The following is a 22,897-nucleotide window of genomic DNA, read 5'->3' as shown; positions in this document are numbered from 1 at the left end:
TTTAAATTTTGAGAAAAAAGATAGCTCTTCATAGCAATCTAGATTGACACCCCATGGTTGGCCCACTTTCAGTGGAAATTTACCACATATATTATCACAAGTACGTTTTCCATTAGCACGTTCATCGTCACCATGAAGCCAATCTGAAAGTTGGATGGATTGTCTGGGGCATTGTTTGAGTGAGGCCAAAATCAGTCTAATATGCCATTTCTCAAGTTGCTCGATAGCAACACAATCCAATATAAAAGCCATCCCCAGCCCAAATTTTATCGTTGGAAGCCTTTGAGATAACATCATAAGGATCATATCCCTGGATTATCTATCGAACCCCGCATTGGCTTCAAGACAAAATATAAATGGCAGCACTCGACCGGGGGCTTAAAAATTGACCCAATGTTTCATCTCCTCCTTCTTGGTCTTTTGTGACATCATCTCAGCCGGCTGGCTATCAAAATGAGGCTGATCTGGCATGTTATGAATCATATGGACTACCTTGATCTACCCTGTCTCGGCTGTCCACTTGCCAGGCTCTATCACCATCACAGTCCATTAAATGCTAGCCTTTTACAAATTCAAGGCGGGAAAACCAGTGCAAGGGGCCTCAAGCTACGTTCACATCCAAGGCTACGTTACTTCTTTTCGCGTTTCCATGTAGACCATTCATTTAACAAAGACATCAGGGGTTAGGGTTGGTTTATTGTAGGGGTAGTGTATTACAGTAGGGTGGCTATCACAGCCAACGAATGCGAAATGTCAATGCGATGCGTCTTTGTTTGGCTGAGAAAGCTTCCTAGTTTTCAAGGCTGAGGTCTGACCTTGGCCAATCGAGAACGCTTCGAGACATCCCATGCTCTCTGCCAGAGACCTCAATCAAGTCTTTTTACGACAAATTGGTTGGGTCATTCGGAAAAGGTCATCATTTCACAAGAACACTTAACAGACAAATGTCTTTTCAGGAAGGAAGCATCCAATGGATTTTGTTGAATTATAAAACCGAAGATCTAGTATCAAGGAAGGCGTGGCCTCACTTTAATTCACGTGTCAGGAGATGGAGATTCTTTCCTCAAACATCAGCAAAAAAATTGATATTCTCAGAGACGTCAATGGCAATGACTTCCTGGGATTGCCTTCGAAATGGGCCATTCTCGCGTCCCGCACACGAACATTACAAATGTGAGGTACTTGCTCTTCCTCTATTTATTACTACTGAAGCGTTTCTATTTGATGGTTGGATTGGTTTAAAAGCAAGCAGTTAATCAGTTTGGGCTGTTGGGCATTTTTCGTTGCTTGATAAATGTCGCTGAAATTTTGATCAAAAGTAACGGACGTTTACAGTTAATCGATGTTTTATCTAGCCCGAAGATCTGGCATAAAGTGTTGGATTGGTGTGAAACAGGATTATCAGTGCAGACCTAAATACAGGGAACTAGTTTTATCGTCACCTAGGAATAGCTATTTATTCAATAGCTATTGCTTTTTGCCATAAGTTTATGTAAATGAGACTAGAAGTAAATCAATGAGGGCAAAACAGACACCTTTGACCACCTCATTTTCTCCTGGTAACAAGTTTGAAGAAGGCTTGCCCATGCCTTTCTTCATGATAATACAAGCAAGTTTAAAGTGTTGACTGTGTCATTAAAATGAAAATTCGATTGGAACCATTTTTTTCGCGAAAAATGTTGCAAAGATCCGTTTTTCCATTCACCAAATGGATTTGAATCTTGTTTACCCCAGAGTTCATGTAATTGCTGGGGCATGATTTTTTGGTCTTAGAGTGAAATGAAGAGATTGACTTTTTTATGTTGTTGGTTGAACTTCCATTTTGAATGGCACGTAATACCAACGTACAAATTGTATTTGACTGCAACTGTGTCTTGGTCTCTACCCGGTTTCACAAGAGTCGTAAAATCTACTTTCTCTTGTTTGGCGTCCGAATGGCTCTCAGTGATAATGGAACCTGCGGTGTTACACATTTTGTGTACTTTAGCAGAATCGATAGAATTAGGCCTCAACATGATTCTTGTGATATCCTCCTGTACGCACAACATACGATTCTTCGCATGTAGCACTTTCAACTAAGGCCTAGTTTTTTTTCCGTCGGGCGCGTTTGTGGGGAAATTTTACTCCATGGGATTCATATGGGAGACGTCAAGCGTTTAAACACGCTGGGTCTAAGAGGAAATTTATCCAACAAAAATGTGATTGTATTTGGGTACACTTTTTGAAGTAATGGTGTGATGGGTACCATATTTGGTGTTGGTAGCTTATCTATGTGCGGTTCATGATGATATCATTAAACATTAATACAATCATCATTCCTTGATATCATAACAATAGTTCATGAATTGGTTGTGTCGTGAAGATAGAAGAAATATTCATCGTCATGTTTCTGTTTGAAATTGACCTTAAAAGTTCAAATTTGGAAAATAAGTTTGAAATATTTGAAGTACCGGCACTTAAACAACAGTTATTCGATCTTCATTAAGGGCTTAGGACAAGGTGGCAAAAAATAGAAAACATTCTAATATGGGTTCAATCAAAATAGTAACAGATTAGAGAAGTGTGTAATGTACTTTTTTTAACTACAAATAAATATGTCCCTTACAGCAAACATATTTGTCATGGTTCACTGACTTACAGATAGGAAATGCAAATTTCAATTCCAACCAAAAACCAAACCAAAAAGAACCCACTGTGTTGAGGATGGTTGGACCAGGTTTAGTGTTGTGTTTCACAACCACAAAAGTCTCTGCCAGCTCTGCCATTTCTGTCTACAACGAGAAAAGATGATTATTGCTGATATGCCTGTCGGTTGCCTTGAACAGTCATCATCACATCTTACTCATCTCCATAGAGCCATGAACGGACTAGAACACATGAAAGTGTCCTTGGAGACGCGTCGGTAGATATTTTCAGGGCTTCATTTTCCCATTGCCATTGGTTTCTTCAATCTTATACCTGTCAGCAATTGAAGAGCCTCATGAAGTCGCAATATCTACCAAAGTACATTGACCAGCATTCGTTATGGCATTAATAATTATTTGGAATCAACCGGTTTATGAGCGTGTACTGATAGTAATTGCACTCTTTTTTTCGTCAACCAAGAACCAAGGACTATTAGAGCCCCATAAAGGCTTCAATTGCAGTTTATATACTCGTCCTACCAAGCAATATGCAAGTTTTCGAGCGAATATGTTCGTGGGTTTATTTTCAAACCAATAAGTCGTCTTGCAGACATTACTTTTTGCATCAAATATCCAAGGGTCCGTAGAGACTACTCGGATCAAATGCTACTGGTCCTCGTCTCAAAATTCATGCAACATGAACAAATCGGTCGAAAAGTCGCCCACTTAAGAATGAGATCCTTTTGCAAGAACGTCAAAGGACAAATATTTCATCTGTTGCAACGGTCTTCATGTCATTTCTTATGAAATAAGATAAGATTTATATTCATCTCGTGTTCAATTTTCAAGACACATGCAATGATTATTGACCTTAACCTGTTATCTCTATAACCTTTGTATTTATTTTGACTTTAGCTATAACTGTTCAACACGTTTAAAGCTAGTTGGCCCTGGGATTGATTGCAAATCTGAAAGTAGAACATCCGTACAACGCAATATCTTTTGAAATGTTTTGTAAGAGTAGTTGAAGGACAGGAAAATAACTTTTGAGTTTCGAGTCCATTTTATAACTTTAGTTCGCATGTGCACCGAAGAAGATATTGAAGGCAGGGGCTTAATGTCATCCATTAGTTGTTTTTTTCAATTGCTGGTAGTCTCTCCTTTACGTTCAAAGCATATACATCTATTCCTCAGTGAATGATCATCATGACACCGACACCTGAGACTATGAAGGAGGTTTTGCTCGAATCTAAAAGGGCTTGAAACCATATTTTCTATGCTTAAACGCCTTTTATGAAACAGCGTTAGATTGAACTATTTTGTGATATAAATTGCATAAGATTGAATTCAAGTTGGAAAATATGTAAGATTTAGAATCAGTTGACTTATTATTGCTTATTTGACAAAGAAAGGAAATGGAGAAAGCGAAAAAGAATTATGCAAAAGGTGATTGGTTATGAAGTTTTGCCTTTCCTATTAATGTTCAACTCTTATACTTTATTGTCCCCTTTCTATTCTTAACAAATTGCATCCTTCGCCATTACAATCATTCATTTCTTGCTCAGATTCTCAGAACTTTTGCAGTTTTTGATTGCTTCTTTTTCTCGTAGATCACTTATAATTAAGGTGTTCTCTTCGTAGTGCTTTCTAATACATATATTTTTCACACTTTTAAATGAACGCTAATGGAAATGTAATCCCATACATATTAGACGTAGATCGTTTAAATGCCTATTTGAATGATGAATATAAGATCGGAACAATTAAAGAGTTGGAATTCTAATAAGGATTGTGTTGTGTAGATACAAATGCAAACCATTTTCGAAAACGTGCTGCAAATCAGCAAATTATAAAACTGATCAGATCTTCCTCATCATTAGAGCAATTTCAAAGAACCACATTTTCATTATAAAATATGGTTCTCGATCTTTAGGCGAATCCACCTGTTAGGGCCACGAGTTGAGTAGTTCGGGCATCAATTGAAAATAGAGGTTCCTTAAGTGGCTACAAATGAATTGCGTAGATTATTTTCAAAACCATTCATCTCTCTAATTCCCCGTTAGATGGCACGAAAAGCAGTCAAAGTAGCAACTCTGACCAAATTATGAGTAAGATTGAATATTTTGACTGCAGGAAACCGATAAAAACATGAGGGTTAATTTGACGTATAATTTCTTCTCATTGCAAACACTATCCTGCTACTGTAATTCTAGCAACATACTTGCCTCCCTGAAAGAGGCATAATGAGAACATGGGATGTGAAGTGACGAGGTTCAACGCCAGAATCCTGTCGGAGTCCCCATAGTAGGGACACACACGTTGCTATCCCTAAATTGAGTCAGATCATGGTGGTTCTGATTAGTCTAGTGACTTTAGATATGGACATTTTCCCAACAAAAAGGATGCCTCTTTCAGGGAGGCAAACATGTCCCTACATAACCGTTTGCTTGACTCCACAACGAAAAAACATATTCATTAACAAATTTTGGAACCCAAAGCATGAAATAGTTTTGTAAAGTTTTCTCGTTTTATTCCAATTGCTGTGAGAGAACTGGAGGCGAATCCCCAAACTTACATTATAAGCGAACTTGTACCATCGAGTAGATTCTGCAGATTCCAATTTTGAGGCTCTCCATCCAGCCATTATCATCTCATAAACTTCAGTCAGTCGTCGACTTCCCGAGCGCCAGTTGGAATATTTCTTCCATAACCCCGAAAACCAACTCAGCTTTTCTCATCATCCCCTTCCCCGGCCCAAATTCTCGTCACTGTTAGTATTACGGCAATCTCAAATTGGCTTTGAAATATCAATGCGCGCATGTTTAAACGCAGTAGAATTATTATGGTTTGTCTGAATCGTGTCAGATCACCCCGAGGACTCCTAGAGCTCTATGGATGGCGAGTCACGTGGCCCTTGATATCAATAACGAGTTAGGAACACTTTGGAGGGATTCCAGAAATATTTTAAACTGAAAAATAACCCAGAAACTTGCTTATCCAGAATGTTGCGGTCCGTGACTGGACGTGGATTCTGAGGCAACCCTCCCCTCCGCATCTTTCTCTATCTGTGTATTTTTGTACGAGGGAGGAAGAGAGAGACTTTTGGCTACCCCCGGTGAGTTGCTCGTAAAAAAAAAAGATTCAAGGTCGCCCATAAAAATCAACGTGGTACGTTCATTAGATGGAATTTATTGGGGGAGAGAGAGGAGTGCAAAACTTCAATTCCTCGGAGACATTTTTTCAAAAGCTCTGGCGGGTTGTTCACTTTGGTTCTCTTCCATCGTATGATCCTTCATATCCTGTCTACTTGAGTGAGCAGGGTGCCAAAATAAAGTTTCAAAGTCATCTTTGTACCAGGATGGACTGCTGTAATATGGACGGGGATGCTATGGCCTAGAATTACCTCTGTAGAGGCACATGCACCCATTGCGTCTTCCTATAAATGGGACCGTTTCTAAGTCGCTACGATCACAGATTTTAATTTCTAGTTCGATGGAATACCTGGATAAAAAGTTAAGCCCTCTCAAAGTGTACTTCAAAGCAAAACATAGATTGAATTGAAATAGACCGTCAGAAGAGAGTTAGCTCGTGCATATCATATAGAGTTGCACAGTGAGGATTGTGGAGACATAGCTTTTTACTCGATCATTTGATAGAGCTGAACAATGAAACACAAAGCCGTAGCGACCTGGGGTCAGTCTCATACGTAGAAGAACGCAATAGATTGCTTCAAATTGGAGTTACTACTTCCCAACCTTAGCCTCCACGTCCAGATTCTAGAGGTTCATGGTCCGAGTTCGGGTTGAAACTACTCACTACTACTCACCCGTCGGTACACGTTCCACTAGAGATTCAGGAACGGTGTAAATCAGACGGAAATGGTCTTTCTCTCCGTCGAATACTTCTTATAGACTGGGCGGGTCTGGTTGTTCATAAAGCGGAATATAATAGCGACACTTTTTTGAGTGTTTTACGACTCCGCTTCCTGAAGAAAAATGGATCTCCCGGGGACGTTGAGATACTGTTTTGAAAGAGGATCGTGAGCATTCACGCTCATCTGTAATTTATTGCTAAATGGGCGTTTTAATTCTATTAAGCACGTGGGAGGTTTTGAATTGGAGACTAGTTCACCAACAGACCCGTTTGATTCAGAACCAAAAGATTGGCCAATCTTGCAATGAAAGCTCAAAAATAGGATGATTATCATTGCCAAAAGAGTAAGCGCCTGTTTTTGAAATACAGTCTGTTCCTCGAACGATGCAGTTACTCCTCAGGTTTTCCATGCATCAAATGCATCAACCAATGTAATTACGTTAGAAAGCCCGATTCTCCCTTGGTTGTAATTTTCATACACCTTCTCGGCTCCAAATTGTGTAAATAACCGCAGTTTGGAGATTGGAACACCATCCATTGTCGTCGAGGTGATCGTCATTTCTTTGTCAAGGCTCTTTTCACATTGGTGCCAACTACGAGTACAAGGAAAACTCGTGTACACCGGGTGCTTCCCCAAATGCGCACATCAGAGAGTTGGACAGTGACACATCTTGAGCTATTTCAACATTCCAAGCACCGACAAGTCATCAGGAGATCTTGATCTTGAGATCGTGGGACAATCTGTACCCATGAGTTTAACGTTTGATGCGTGATATGTGACCTGGACTGATTTGAGTCACCCTGAGATTTGGAGTGAATTTTACGACACGCACGTCAATTCGGCAAACGACTTGGCAATGATTCTCTACAGGGGATCTCGGAACTCCGCTCTCAAATAATCCAAGTAGAGACAGGGGATTTTCATTCCATATCGAGACTTACTTTCGCCACACCCATGGTACTTTTTTTTAGCTCATTTCAAGTGCAAAAGTTTTGTGCAACGCGGACCATTGTTCCCAAGAGCCCTCTGTGCTATCATCTTATCAACTAGTAGACTTGAAGGGCCTTTGGCGGGTTCTTAGAATGTGTGGAACTACTTGCATGATCCGACATCTTCTGTCTGGATCCAGCTCATATTTGGCAAATATCCCCGAAAAGCGTGTGTAAAAACGTACTCATTGTTCAGTCCAATCTCACATTGAAATTCAACACCACGATTGATTTAACTGATAGGAAATGGTTGTACTCCAAATTGCGGATAAGAGGCACTATTCTGGAGGAAAATGTTGATCTCTAATCTGATATTCGTGTGGCTTGTGGAACATCCTCGGTCGCTTAAATGTACCGTACAAATCGTACAAAACATACACTTGAGCAATGAACTTGCACACTTATGCAGGTAAATGCAATATTGATTATACGGACACGTGATTGTGATCGTTGGTTTGGGGACTCGAGTTGTCGGTCGATGAACTTTGGCTTTGAAATTTTTGGTGCATTTCTAGCGAATAATTTCGAGATATGACCAAGGGCTGGGGTCTACTGTTTGAAAGTTTATCGTGAGACATGCAAAAGTGCAACAAGCTCGAGCCCACGGCAAAAGACAGAGAGTCTTATGCATGCCGTTTTCTGGACATGTACCTGCCAATAGTCAATGAAACAGATCCTGGTCAATTGCTGGCTCCATTCAATGAGTTCAAGCCTAGTGTGTTTCTGCTGCAAAACCGATCAGTAATCTGATCGGCAATCATGAATAGGGCCTGGGAAAGTGCGGGGCCTAATAATCAATATCGGCTTGGCAGGAGGGTTTGCTTCAAATAGAAAATAGAAAAGCCCCGGAATGACTCACGAGTGAGAATTCAAAGGGAGACATTAAACAAGACAAAGAGTAGAGGAAGGGCCCAATTATTTAACAGATCATCAGTCTAAAATATTTGTACAACGTTGCCTTTGAAAATCGGGTTTACTTTAAGGCACTTTAAAGTGGCAATGGTTTATTGACAAAGGCGTTTTCCAGCTCTATGTCGGGTTATTGAACCGTGGGATTCAATGGCATATGTGCCGTATATGGACCTCTTTCTCCCTCGTTTGGGGCTTTGTTCCTGCCATGGGCTCTATTTCCAGAAAACCGCAGACTCTGATAATAAAACCGTGTAGCGTACGATATATGGCCGTAAAGTTTCCAACTCAAAACTTTGTCCTCGGAGCCAGCCAGGTATTTGTGATAATGTCGTGGCCAGCCGCAACATAATACAAAACGTTTTCAACGTAGTTTCAAGCTCTTAACTTTTGGGACCTATTCTCCAGTTATTGGCCAATCCAGCAAACTCATTTTTGTGCGAATCATCATAAAGACTCCACGAAGGCTTCGAAATAAGTAAGCTCGTGAATTGGACTTTTGGGGTGGTGCTAAAGGCTCCCTTTTTTCCCGGGGGCGAGTGAGTTGGCTTGGCGTGTGGGATGCATTTCCGACCCTGAGTCTGGTTTTCTCGGCCACGAAGGCCGTTATGTGCACTTAGCACCGCCGTTGGTGGGAACAATGGAACCTCACAATGGGAACCAGCCACAAAAGAAACCACTTTGTTCACACTCTATCCACTTTTCACGGCCTTCAAAACAACGCATCGTACCACGTGGGACCGAAGTGGGAATGCGAACCTCGAGTGACATGCAGAAGCACATAATCCGCCTTTGGGTCTAGACGCTTGATCATGGGGCATAGGTTATGTTCCTTCTTTCAATTGGTTTTGGGAGATTAACATGAATTCCGTCATAATAGACCGTTTCCTGGATGATGGGGAGCGGCGAGCGAGATCAGCAATCTTTGAAGCAGCGTGAACTCCTTAAGAGGAAATAGGTTTATTTGAACACACTTGCTGATCACTGAGGAAAAGAAGACTGATGTCCTCGTATCAGTAGTATTATTGATTATGCAGAGCGAAAGAGGATGCACACTTTCTCACAGTGGATTGAACGCATTGCAGAATGAGTTTGACATTCGAGGGCAATGTTGAAGGTCCTAGAATCTCGGAGCAGACTGGATGGTGCACCCTCCTTCATTTTGTGTCTGAACTTGGCTGAAAGTGCATTTCAGGATAACTTTTCAATCGATACCAGACGTCGTTCTATTGCATTTCGGCCTTCTCGCTCATTTCACTCCCTCGAGGAAGACCTCTAAGCTTTGGCGGGCATTGGCAAATACGAGTAGAAAGACCTTACTATAAACTCACGTTTGTCAACTTGATTAAGGATTTTGTTCATAAATCCTTTGAGTTGAATGATATCTGAAGCACGGACATTTCGCTGTGTGAGAAAATGCGGATAAAAAAGTCAATAATCCTCGGAGGGAATCGACGCATACCCTTTTTTAAAAAGTCTCAAAGAAAATACTTAGACAATTAATCTTTTAGTTCAACGATAGTTTTCTGAAGAAATTCCCTAATTGTTTATCAAAACGACGTTTGTCTAAGTTGCCTGTGGCTAAATAAGCTCGATTTCTTTAACAACTGAAGGCAATATTTTAGACTACTGCCAAAGAGTCTTAATGAAAGTTGCATGCTGACCTGTATTTAGGAAACAAAATAAAAATCACCTTTGCCAAAAAAGCCTCTATGAGCCTGTAAAAAGGTTAATGGCATTCAAAAATGTCGGGATAATACCTCCCAAAATGCTAGTAAAATGTAAACGCATCAAAATCCTAGCCCTACTGATAATTGCTACGCGTTCTTCGAGAGGAGTGGCAAAACAGGATCTACTGCTACCGTCAAAAGAAAACATTGAAAAGACTGACTTAATGATTTCCAGTAATCCATCTCTGGTGTGACATTGCCCAAGGACATCGGAATTATGTCTGAAAAGCTAGACAGAGACATATTAAACGCTTTGGCATTGAACCTGAAGGCTCTCTCTCATCAGTAAAGTCCATGAAATCATTGGTCCAGAAATTTGGAACCTCTCTAAAGAGCCTGGCTCGCAGCTTGATGCAACGTTAAACAGTTGTTCCAAGACATCAATCTTGGTAATGGGCCTTGAAAGCCCTCTATCTAGGGCAACAGCGAGGATCAACAATGAACCCATCTGACTCAGGACTTCAGAGACAAATTGCGAGCCTTCGTTGTCAAAGGTTAGGTAAAGGCCATTGGATTTTTAGTGAACACTCCTCCCTCGATTATCCATGGCTGCAGCTTTTTTCCTCTGAGCAAAATCAATGTCAGGGATCGGATTCAATATCACCAAGATCACCCTCGCTCTCTCCCTCTCCTGATTTGAGAGTAAAACTTGAATGCATTTACCAGTCTGGCAATGACTTGGCATGCATGTGAGATGACCATAAAACTGGCAAGTTTTAGGATCCAGCAATATCTGGTTGTTGTCCCGCGAATCAGCTGGTATGCAGTGCCTCTGTGAAATCAGACACCCAATCGGTTTCCTCCAAGGAACGAGATGAGGTTTTCAGGATTGCAAGAGGTTCAATGCACTCTTTGTCTATGTGTTTTGCACGAACTGGAAACGAAATGCAATTTGTTGCATGGTCTTGCTCGTCTATCCCTCCCCCCCTTCGCCTTACACACGACACAAGTGTAAGTATGTGTGTGTTTCAGGTTCCACCTCTCCATGCAGTTTGAACAAAGATTACGCGAGGGCGAGCAAGGAGTCATTTCAAGTGCAGATTCAAGCAAGAGCGAACATGTGGATGGATATTCTACTGTTCTACCTTGAGTGAGAGCTTTGGGTTTCTAACCGATGGTGTGTGTATGCCTTGATACTCCAGGAACAGCAAATGAGGCTGGACTGGGTGAGTACTTACTGAGCAGCCAAAAAGCTGAAAAGCTGCTGCTCCTGAGCGACGGAACGACGGACGATCTTCATTTTGGCAAGCTTAGCAACTGGCCAGGGGAGTGGAAAGTGCAATTTCGCTATCACGCCTGTGGCATTTTTGCATCCTGGGAAGGCGATGACGGGCGGGTGGGTGAACGAGCGGGATGTGGTTTTTCAAAGTGGAACCTGATTGGCTGCACTCCTATGAACAATAGCACATTCCAGGCGTTGGCAAGCCACACATTTTTTATTTGAAATTATTTGCTAAATAAAGAGCAAAAAGATTCACTCGCCCGACTACTCTCTCGCCCTCTGACGACTGTCTGTTCCATGCGCTCATGCATTCAGTTGTAACATGGAGAAGGAAGAAGCTCTGCGTGGATTACAAGGAACGCAGTCAAGGGCATGAGGCAGTCCTCAATCTCGTTATGACCATGACAATGGCCCATTACTTTCATTGCAAGTGCCCCAGTCTCAAGGCGTAAATGAAGACAGGACCCAGCAACTCGGGAGCTTGGGAGCTGTTTGTTTAAGAAAAATACACATCACACACAACTTGCTTTATTTTCTCTTTTGAGCAGGTGTGCAATTCCCAAACGATTGGCAGGCACAATTGTACATAATTTCTCGCCTCGTGATTATTATGGAGTGCTCACAAACCGCACATGGCTAACAAGAATCTAGCACAGCGTCAGATAGGTTCAAAGTTTGTTGACAAAAAGTTCAAGAGGGATCTCAGTCAAATACAATGAAGAGCTGATTGATTTGACGACTGGAGTGTACTTCTCAAAATAACTTAGACACCGGGTCATGGCTGGTCGGGGCTTCTTTTGGCAAGCCAGATGATTTTGTCCATCTCCGCCATAAAAGCATCATGATTGGCGATCCCATATTTGATGGGCATGGTGCGGATCCAATATTGGAGGGACCTGCTGGATCTCGCAGGAAGCAAAGGCGTTGGGGTTCTTGAGACTCTCCCAACTCGTCCGAAAGTCTCAAAAAGAAAGATCAAACCTGACATTATCGTGGCCCCACCGAGAAGTCCAAACAAGCTGATCAGTTTCTCCAACCCCAAACCACTGGGGCCTTCCAATTCACATTGACGTTGCTCAAAAGGTTGAATGTAACGATATGTCAAAACGTCAAGAGCTCCACCTTCGATGAATTGAAGGGTTTTGAAGTTGAAGAATTTGAAATATCTTGAGTTTTTCGGAAAGGCCAAGGATAAGAAGTTCGGATAGTTGGTCTTCCAAGCCACGATTATGGAACATTGGTAGTCCTTGTAACCCAAAACGGATTCGATGACGTTGAAAAAAGCCTCGTACGGATTTTTCACTAGATTTTCCAACCCAGTCTTGATGTCCGGATATAGTTGGTCCAATTGGTCTTCAAAGAATTTTCTGTAGATCTGATTCAAGGCTGTTCCCTCCTCTGCCCGGGCAAACGAATCTATCATAAGACCACCACCTTTGTTTGTTGTCACCCTGTAGAGAAAAATAACCATCTACGTAAATTCATGATGTAATGTGGGCTTTTCAAAGCTAATGGTAGGCTTCGGTATTAAACTCATTTTGTGCAAAGGTGGACTTTCATTATCAATGAATGCCGTATTTCCACTGACAACTTATTGCAAAATTCCTTGCTCTAGAAGTGGCTTCGTTCGCTTGTCTGGTTAGGATTTGTTTAATCAGAGCTGCAACAACGACTCACATTGATTTCCAGCACCAATAAACTGAAAACTTTCCAAAGAAAGAATGAAGTGAAGTGTTAGAAAAAAAACATGAGCAGCAAAGTTCTAGAGGCTTCAAAAAAGTCACGTATTTTACAACAAAAATTGCTTCAATTATATCCAAAAAAACCTACACAATTGTTTTACACTCAACAGTTGGTCTTGAGTTAGTTTGAAATTTTCATGTTACTATGTATAATTAAAAACAAATGGCCATCGTCATAACCTTCACACGGTGAGGTTAATTGATGAGAATTTGTCGTTTCTAGGCCAAAAGGAACCCCACAATCAGTACTTGAGAGATCATCAATACCCTTTACTTAAAATCTTGTTTATTGAGAGAGTGTCAATTCTTAAAAATAGATTTCATGCCTCCAACTCACGCAAACATCGTGTTTGAGAAGTGAAATGAAGCGAGGGCAAAGCAATATTGACTTGTGATTGATAAATGTTGCAGAAAATCTGTGAATGCCAAAAATTCACTCTTTCTAAGGCCCGTGAAAATCTTTTGAAAAATCTTCATGCTGCTCAAATTGACTGTCGTCGTAGAAAATTTACCTCGACTGACTTAGGCATGTTTTATAGACAGTAGCAAACATTTCTCAATTATAAACCACATATAAGGATTCCGGATCATGTCGTGCATGCGCTCACTTGTAATTAGTTTCCACCAATCCCTCGAGACTATCGAATGGTATCCGTTTAATTCGGCTGCTAAGTTCCGAGGTCAGCGAAGCTTTGTAAGACATGAATACGATGTTCCCGGCCAGAAAGATAGTGAATATCAGGATTTGGCTTGTGGTTTTCTGCCTAATTCGACTCTCCCCCTCTTCAGGGGGCTTCCTTCCAAAATACGAGCAGAACAACATCCAGAAATCTTGGAGCAGTTCCCCCAAGATCTCCAAGGGATTCTTTTTCACATTTGGTGTTGGATCGCTCGTCGAGGAAATATATTCAAAACATTTCAAGACCAGAAGTAGGAACAAGGCGTTCACCACTAATCCCAGCCAAGCATCCTCACTCATGGGCAAAAGAAAGCTCAGCCATGAGAGCTGTTCCCGGCCCACATTTTTAACGATTACCCCATAAGTTTCATGAGCCAATGGGGATAAGTAGTCGATGACGGCGGATCTCATCAAGTTAAGGGTAACGGATCCTAGAATGAAATCAGCCTCCTCCTTCACCAAAGTGGACACCATTCCATCCCATTGGCCATCCTTTAGGACACCCCACCGACGATCCTTTCGGACGAACATGTCATATGTGAAGTTCAAGCTCGATTCTAGAACGAGGAACGTCTCCCAAAATATGCCCGACATTTCCATGTTATCCAAAGGTACAATTTGGTCGCCAGAAGCTGTTTCTAGGACAGGCCTACTTTCCACTATGTCGTCATCGAACATTAGATAAGGCAATTGATTATCGCTCACAATCTGAAAGTGCCTCCCATGGAAATTGCTCCTGCGTTCCAAAAAGCTACGAGTCTGTTTCCATGCCACCTTGTGCTCTTCAATGACGAGGAGATTGTTCACTATGGTTTGCTCAGCGATGGTGTAGGACTCGTAAAGGATGCGAGTGGTCTCATCCACAAAGTAGATCTCTTGGTCAATATGAATCATTGGAAACTGCCTCAAATAGTCATCAGTGAGATTGGTCCCAATAACGAATGATGGGATGTGAGATCCAATTCGGTTGTTTTGACGCAAAAACCTTTGGATTTCTAGTGGTTCGAAGTCGTCAGCGCAAAGTAGGAGATTAACACGGGGATTAACCCTGTCGGGTAGAGCTTGCAAGACCTGAATGGGCTTTTGGAACATTTTGATGACGCTTTTGGGGACAGATTCGCAAATGAAAATTGGCTTTTGCACCAGGAAAACAGACCTTAAAACAGGGAAATCTAGAGCAACCCATTCGTTGACAAATCCACTCTCTGACAATTGGATTGATAGAACAAGTACAATTAGTCTCCAGAGACCTTGGCCAACCATTGTGTTTAGAGTGAGGATAAATATGAAACTGATAGCAATGCTTCCAAATGATTCCTGGTTTTCTTAGGACTGGGATCATATTTCTATTTTCAGTTGCCACAGTTTTGTAACTGATTGCGTTAGGGTGAAATAGGGAGTAGGCATTAAATTCAATTGGCTCAGACACTTGAAATTTTGCAAAGTTTTGTGCATTGAAATCAGAAGAAAAATCAGACATGAATCGTTCAATTTCGAAATATTATGACCCTAAATTGACAACAATGGGTTTTTCACAAAACTAAAAGAAAACGCTACTACAGATTATCCAAAAAAAACTTTTTCAGGAGAGTAAAGTGGTTGTAGGCTGAGGTGTGTGTTCAATAAATTGCGCAAAAGCCATTACAAATTCTTTTTTGGATTTTCCAACAAATAACGAACAATTGTTGATGGTTTTTAGTCTTCATTGCAAGCCTTGTGGTTCATGAAATACTCATTTTGATGGTGAGAATACATCTTTTTTTGCAAGGTGCTAGGGTTGTCGGGGTGAGTCTTGCCCGGCCACCAAACCCAGTTATCATATGTTTTGCAATCCATTACAACATATGAAGTGTAGACGTGGAGAATTGAACTAAAACCTCGCTAATACTTTGAAATGCTGTGGTAACGACTCTTCCAAGTAGTTTTATTTCACGACGTTGGTGATTAGGGATCGTATTTTGGAAAGGGGTAAGCAATGTGTCATATATTAAAATGCACACTATGTCAGGCTTAACAGGTGCTTAAATTTTACTTTGCTTTTGTCTGCTCAAATCATTAATGAACGTGAGCGACATGCAATGGAATTTTAACCTCCGAAATGGGATCATCAAATTAAATTTGGTGAATATCGACCCTTTTCTTTTGTCGCATTGTAGATCAGAGAACCTGAAAGTCGAGGTCACCGCTCAAAAATGACCCCAAGAAAAAAGCAGAAAGCGAGTGCGAATTTGAAGGAAAATGTACGTATTTTTTGTGAAAGAAATATTTAACAGAATTTGCTTCTTTTAATACAAGTTTAGTCAACCTTAAATGATGATCTACACGTACCGTGTCCTCTGAGAGTTATGAAAAATGGATCCCTCTGCTGAAACACATCCTGTATTAAGTTGGCATTAATCTAAAGATGAAGACTTGACATTTGCGGCCGAACTTGGAATTGAATTCTTGAAGGCCAAAACTTTTCCAATCCGTGTGTATGTGATAAATTATAAATTAAAATTGAATGAAACCCTCCTCCTTAATCGAAAAACCTTTCTCCAAAACATCGACGGGTAGCAAGAATTCCAGCTGAAGTGCCTGTTGCAATCATAGATTGTTGAACTCAAATGTTTTTTGACTCCTTTAACAATGGTTGCTAGGAAATAAAAAAACTATGTATGACCATAGTCTCAAAATGTGCCACGTCATGTTGAACCTCCATTGCCACGTTCTATGAACTTCAGACACCTTTTTGGTACTTAATATTTGTAGTGACTCACACCGCTCACTTGACCCCGTTTTGGAATATCAACATTCTAGTCACACTCAGCGTTCAAGTACGTTATGAAGAAATATTACTTATCCTCTTTCTCGGCTTCATTTATCACTACAGATCAAGAAAATGGCACCTCTAAGTTTTCTTGGTTCTCAAGGGACTTTAAATGGCAACAGAGGGGTCATTGACCGCTCAAGGTCTCCACCATTTTGTATGGCTCAGGTATGAGGGCATATCAGAGTCATTTAAAGGGCCCCAAAACACGGCAGCATCCCATTTCAGATTGAAGGAAAACCAAACAACTGATTATGGTTGAAGCCATACGTACATTTAACATGAACTGATCCGTCCACGGCAAGTCTCATTTGTTGGATCGAGTTCGCTCCAAACATTCTCATCCGATTATATGCTTATTTTGGTGCATAACGACGTTCACATTTAGTATTACCGGTCGACTTTTCCAGACAGTCGGGGTGGCCAAAGTGAGCCCATCGGTCCGAACTTCTGCTTGGTTCTGAACAGGTTTCGAGCCTCACAAATAACCACTTTTCAAAGGGTAGGAAAGAGGTAATCTTGCACCCAATTTTGCCACAATATAATGAGTAACCGAGAAAGATTGATTGCAGTCGCCACCCTGGGCACTCTCTGATTCTATTTTACTTCCTAGACAGAGAAAGACGAAGTCCTGAAGTGGCTGAGAGAGACAAGAAAAAACACACTGAAAGACTACAGTTTCAGACACGTTTTTGTGAGGGCTTTTTTTGCTCTTTCCCCTTCTCGGCGAGGCGTCCGCCCGAAATGGAGGCAAAGGCAACTTCCCAAAGATGGGTATGTGTACATGTTTATGAGATTGTAAGGGACGACATTAAGGCTCACTATATGGGGGTGTTTGTGTGTTTGAATAGTCTGAATCCGATTCATTCGCAATTACATGAAGCAATAAATACATCTTCTGCTTTAGACAATGGATATTTGTTGCACTTGCATAAGTTTCAAAGTCTCGGGTTATGTTCAAACCGTTGGAGGTGTTTCGATTCGTCATAGAACCGAACTCGTCCTCTATGGCATGAAATATGGCTTCCAAATAGTTTCGTCCAACATTTGGAAGGGGCTTGGGTTTCAATTTTCAGCACACTTCATTAAAAAGGTAGATCGGAGGGATGTACCTCCGTTCAGCCAGCTTTTTTGCTGGTAGAGCAGAGAGGGGGAGGAGAGTAATCACTGGGAGGGTTGGAAATATATTCGTTCGAATAGCTCTCCCTCCCAAGTAAAGTTGGGAACTAGGAATGAATGTTTCTACCCGGATTTCAATTTAGTTCCATCCATTTCATCAGACACTGGCGTAAGATGGAGCAACAGCCTCACATTTTAGTTGATTAATTAACTTTCTTTATAGGACGTGGAACGTGGAAGATGAACATGGCACCATCAAGACATGCCTTGTGAGAAAAAGAGTATGTGGATGGAACCCGACTGGATCAGGGTTGCCACAACGTCTGGCTTTCATAAGTTCCCTGTGTACCTTGTTGTTGTGGCAGTGAGACGAAATTTCACATTGACAAAAAACAGAGCTCAAGACATATTCCTCGTTTTCTTTTCCTAATACGTGGAAAGCATTGGCGCACTCCAAGAATTTATTGCTCATAACGAAATTTATTGGTTACCATTTACTCGCTCATCAATGATAAAGTACTCAAGTGCTGCTAGCCAGTCTCTGGAGAGGGGGACTGTCTCCCAAATTAGGCCAGAATAGGTGAATAACGTGGCATTCAACGACTTTGCATGCCTTATCTTAATCTCCCCCCAGACTTCTCATCCTAATGCTTCTTTCTCGACTTGTAGTTCACAACAAATACATAGAAAAAGTACATACATACGTACTAAGGTCCACTCTCCGCCATTCTTCTTGAATATGGTCGTCGCCGTCGTTCTCGATTCCAGACAGCCAGACGCATCGATCGAAAAATGTCTGATTCCCCCCCCAGAAACGGCGAGGATGAACAAGTACTTCTCGAGCTGTCGTCACAAAGTTAAAAAGAGCTGATGTGCTGGGTTTGCCATGCTTACCTGAACTGTACAATAGCGTACTCCTAGCCTCGAACAAGACATGTAAACCCCTCGAAAACTAAAAGGGTGGCTTTTAAAGATGGGAGTCTGCCATGTTCATCATACTCCCCCGAACAATCTTCTTTGAGAATAATCTTCACGATGCACCTCGTTTCTCGGTTTTGATTACTGCGTTCGGCGTTATGAGTTGATAGGCATACGAGTCACTCAATTTCCGAGATCCAGTTAGGGAAAAAGGGCAATTTTATAATTTTATAAGATCTAGATCCAGGCAGAGGTTCACGTCTCGCCCGTTTATCTCGTGGTGGTTGCAAGAAACACAAGATAAACACCATACCAGCAATGAGGGAATGCAGAGAATGTGATGAAATAAAGTGATGAGTGAATTGATCTTTAGATTATTTAGAAAAAGGTATTCTTAAGGAGTGTCCTTATCAGTCAACCCTAATCCATCGGTGTATGAAGCAACTGTCGTAGAAATGCTATGATGCTGATAAATCATCTTTCCATCTGTTCACAGGAAAAATGTTCCAAACATCTTGATGCTTCTTGGTGAATGAATTACTTCTCTCCGAGTATGACTGATTGAAAAAAGCAATTTCCAAAAGACCTAAAAAGTTTCTGTTTAAACCATCTTAATCCCTGAAGAACAAAAGAAGTTTTTCATGTAACGATGGAACAGGAACCTGAGTTTTCAAATGGATATGAACCAGGAAAATTGTTCTGGGCCCTGGTTTCACAATGAAGGCCCGGTCTGGTTTTTTTCCAAAGAAAAATTATTCTACACCACTGATCTTGCAACTGCTGGGATTCGACCGTGTGTTTCAGTAATGGGCGAAGTGATCCTAAGGGCATTAGTATTCCTTACGTGAAGCTGAGACTTCTACGTGGAGGTAATCAATTCTAGTTTAGGTTCAGCCGGCCAAAGAATATAAGTTTGCTTTCTGAACAACTCCGAGAAGCAATTCTGCTTTTGCAGCAGTTTCCTTGTCAAGAAGGGTTGATGACCTGAAGAAAATTCTATTTTGATTTAGATTGGAACATTTGTTGTCGTAAGGCCTTTGCTGTCATCAATGGTAGTCCATCATGCACTCCTCTGTAATTTTGCATGGAAAATCAAGGCCTTGCGTCTTGTTCAATGTTGTAGCTACATAATATATCGAGTCGTTCCTGAAGGCTCCCTAACCTGAAGCAGAGTATCAATCTTGCCTTTGAAGCAATTGTTGTTGGTTCCAGCCACACTTGCCAACAAAAAAGTAAATAGCCTTTCATCTAGTATATCTATCTAAACAAGTTTAGTGACAAACTTCTTCCTTTTGGGAACTTCCATGTAATAATAATCCGTACACTTATCAAAGGCTTTTCCACCCACCCACCCCCATCCTATTCAAAGTCCACATGGAACAGATGTAGCCTTTGCCCAAACTCAGGGGTCGATTCAAAAAGTGTAAAAATGGCAATATCACGTGAGGAAAATTGCCCCTCTCTCGCAGTTTATTCCTCCATTCCTCGTCATATACCTTTCAAACAAGATAGTTGGACGAAAGCGAACCTTAATTTTGATAATTCCAGACAAGACCAAAGTTTGAGGTAGTAACAGTCAAGGTCAAAACACGTAAATCAAAAGATGCTTTTCCTCAGACGAGCACTTCAATTGACCTGTCTCTGGTGAAGGTAAGTATCCATCGAGATGGTTTGAATTCATGTAATATAATTTGACACATGCCTTCCATTGAGCAAGGTCAATACGCCTACATGTTAGTATCAAAATGTGCCCCTGAAGCAAACATGCAAGATAGGAATGATCCATTTGAGATCAAGCACAAATGATTTGTATTTTCAATTGTTTTAGCTAAGAAATCAGCAATTTCGATCGCCCTCCACATTTGAATATTGTAAGTTCCAAATATCGCTTTCAGAGGACCTGCACCTTGTTCCATCTTTGGACTCGTCAAATGTTTCAATTCCCTCCCAAGTTTCCTTCAGACATGAAATATTTAACATGGACAATTTCAAGTTTTGTAAAATGTGACGATTTGTTTTCAGACTTAGATGAAATGGGCAAAATTTTCATTATTTCTCTTTTTTTGACAGATTTGACTGCAACAAAAGTAAGAAATAAGGTCCATATTTGAGGACTCATTGTATATGGGTGTTTTCCCATACAAATGAGCTCTTGCAACAAAACAAATGATGAAAAAGCCATGCTAATAGTTTTTGTGTAGGGTTAAAACCGTTTACGGTGTGAGTGTGCACATGTGGATCTATCCAGCTATTGGGAAAATCTAGTTTTAAAGATCAAAACAACCGTATATCAAATCTCTAAAACGCTCATATAATTCATTGCTTTTGAGGTGTTTAGTAATGGCATTGTGAATTTCTAGCTATAGATTCATTGTCAATTGAAGGCACGGATCATTTCCTCATGCACAGAATGCCATTGCACTTCTGCTGTTCTAATGTTATAGTGCTCTTTCAAGGGATGATTCTAATACTTGAGATGAAAATTGGTTAGAGAATCGTACAATCTAAGGGCGGCTTTATACTGGGATGGAAAACTGAGATTGGACCCGGTTGGAGGATTGAAGTGGGACTAGTGTTGGGGCGAGTCCAATAGAGGACTCGAGTTTTTTTCACTGTACTCAAGTCGAACAAAAAGACTCATTTTGCGAAATTTAAACCAAAGAATGAGATTTTTTTTTCACATTTCCGGACTTGAGTCTTTTAGAAAGGACTCGGACCCGAGGGTGGACTCGTCCCAACACTAGTCCGGAATTCTATCCTCAAACCGGATTCAATCCTGGTTTTCCATCGTAGTGTAAAGCCTCCCTAACACAAGTTCTGAAAATCTCATCATAAGGCGTTTCAGTCATCAACCAAAGGGCAATAGACCAGAACAACGGTGATATAGGACTGAGTGAAGGCCGCTTTTGGTGAGTACGAAAAGGGTTCTAAATTCAATTTCTAGCGATCTAAAACAGACATAAATGAACCAAAATCACAAGTTTAATGGAATAAAAAAAGGTACTTCAAGAAATTGCTCTGGTTCTCAATACTGCGGGTTATTAAGTCCCACAATATTCTAAGCACGCCTTTCTTCAATCAAGGAAAGCAAAGTTATCCCCCCTCTCAATAGAAGGAACCTCACTCATCGTACTGCACAGAAATTTGCATTTGAAATCCAAATGCAAGAGCGAAACAGCGTTTGCTTGCAAACAAATAGTATATAAATGGGGATTCTGACACAATGAACCTTTTCAAAGGATGGGGGCCTGGTTAAATATTATCATTTTTTCAATTTTCTCACTTGTACACTCACCTTTTGTGTGCTAAGTATGGTTGAAAATCTAGAGGTTTTCTTCTTTCACTTCACTTTTCAGAATCAAATTGCTGGACTTTAAGCCACACTGACTCCACAAAGACAAACAAACGACTCTTTGTCCATTTAAGGTTGTCCGTGCCACATCAAACGCACTACGGATGGTCAAAGTAGGGTCAACCTGATAACAATTCCCCGCATTATCCAAGAACGAAAGCGTGTAATCCCGATCACCAACGTCGACTCCGTGTGCGGTCAGGACAAAGTTTTTTATCGTTTCGCGGTTCTGCCGTTCGCCGTCCCTCACCAAAATTTGTCGATAATTTCTAGTGACCTTATATTGAATATAATTTACATGCCGTGGAGGCATCTCGTTATTCGATAAAAGTTTTAAAAAGTGGTCAGGCAGACGCATAGACAACTTCCTATGAGGACGTTTAGGCAAGCTCTGGTAGGTTTGTTTGTTTCCTGGTACCAATGTCAGTGATGCGAGTTTGGGGCTTCAAACACGTTTTTGAGAAGCTGACCCTTCTTTCGCATTGCCATCAGTGGAAAGGTCAGCTTCGTTAAAACCAGTTTGAAACGCCTATCTTGTTGCATCACTGACACTGGCAGGCAAGTTTGTTTGCTGGTACTAGAGACCCTCCCTAGCTGGTACTAGCGCTTGCCTAAATCATGCCTAATGGTCCTAAAATACTAAGAAAGAAAAAGACACCAAGGAAAGGAAACACAAACAGCTGATGCGATCGATGAGCATTGCCAGATTGGTTTCAGCCCGCAATGTCCAGAGTGTTTTAAAGCGATAGGTGTGTGCCCAAAATAACGTCAAGTACTGTGTACCGACGATTCCGCTCGTAGCTAGCAGGAGGGGTTTGACACTTAAAGATGGTTTTTTAGAGGACTGCATTTTCTCCGAGTGGGAAGATTTGTTCCGACTTACGACGCCATTAAAGCATCGACGTAATAACTAAAGTAGACCTCTGTCCT

General features: G+C 41.1%; 1 protein-coding gene across 2 annotated transcripts; it reads right to left on the bottom strand.

Annotated features, from left to right (window-relative positions):
* Positions 1-11,854: 11,854 nt before the first annotated feature.
* On the bottom strand, positions 11,855-22,483 carry LOC131885591 (probable glutamate receptor). 2 transcript variants are annotated; one of them, XM_059233678.1, is made up of 2 exons: positions 13,699-15,140; positions 11,855-12,799 (listed from the first exon to the last, which is right to left on the bottom strand). In XM_059233678.1, exons 1-2 carry the CDS (start codon positions 15,030-15,032, stop codon positions 12,124-12,126), a joined length of 2,010 nt encoding a protein of 669 aa, XP_059089661.1. In that variant the 5' UTR covers positions 15,033-15,140; the 3' UTR covers positions 11,855-12,123. The 2 variants fall into 2 exon arrangements, 1 of the variants encoding a protein (XP_059089661.1); XR_009373855.1 differs by lacking the exon at positions 13,699-15,140 and adding an exon at positions 21,911-22,483 and having other exon boundaries at positions 12,660-12,799.
* Between the last annotated feature and the right edge of the window lie 414 nt (positions 22,484-22,897).

Source organism: Tigriopus californicus, chromosome 8 (assembly GCF_007210705.1).
Source record: "Tigriopus californicus strain San Diego chromosome 8, Tcal_SD_v2.1, whole genome shotgun sequence".
NCBI classification, from domain to species: domain Eukaryota; kingdom Metazoa; phylum Arthropoda; class Copepoda; order Harpacticoida; family Harpacticidae; genus Tigriopus; species Tigriopus californicus.
The sequence above is the reverse complement of the archived record's forward strand: the minus strand, read 5'-3'. Positions and strand labels throughout refer to the sequence as shown.

Bases quoted from the DNA above. Each gene is read 5' to 3' on its own strand.
- LOC131885591 (XM_059233678.1), bottom strand. From the start codon at position 15,032: ATGGTTGGCCAAGGTCTCTGGAGACTAATTGTACTTGTTCTATCAATC. The intron at 12,800-13,698 runs GTGAGCGCATGC...TTTTCTCTACAG, and splicing joins TTGGTGGAAACTAATTACAA to GGTGACAACAAACAAAGGTG.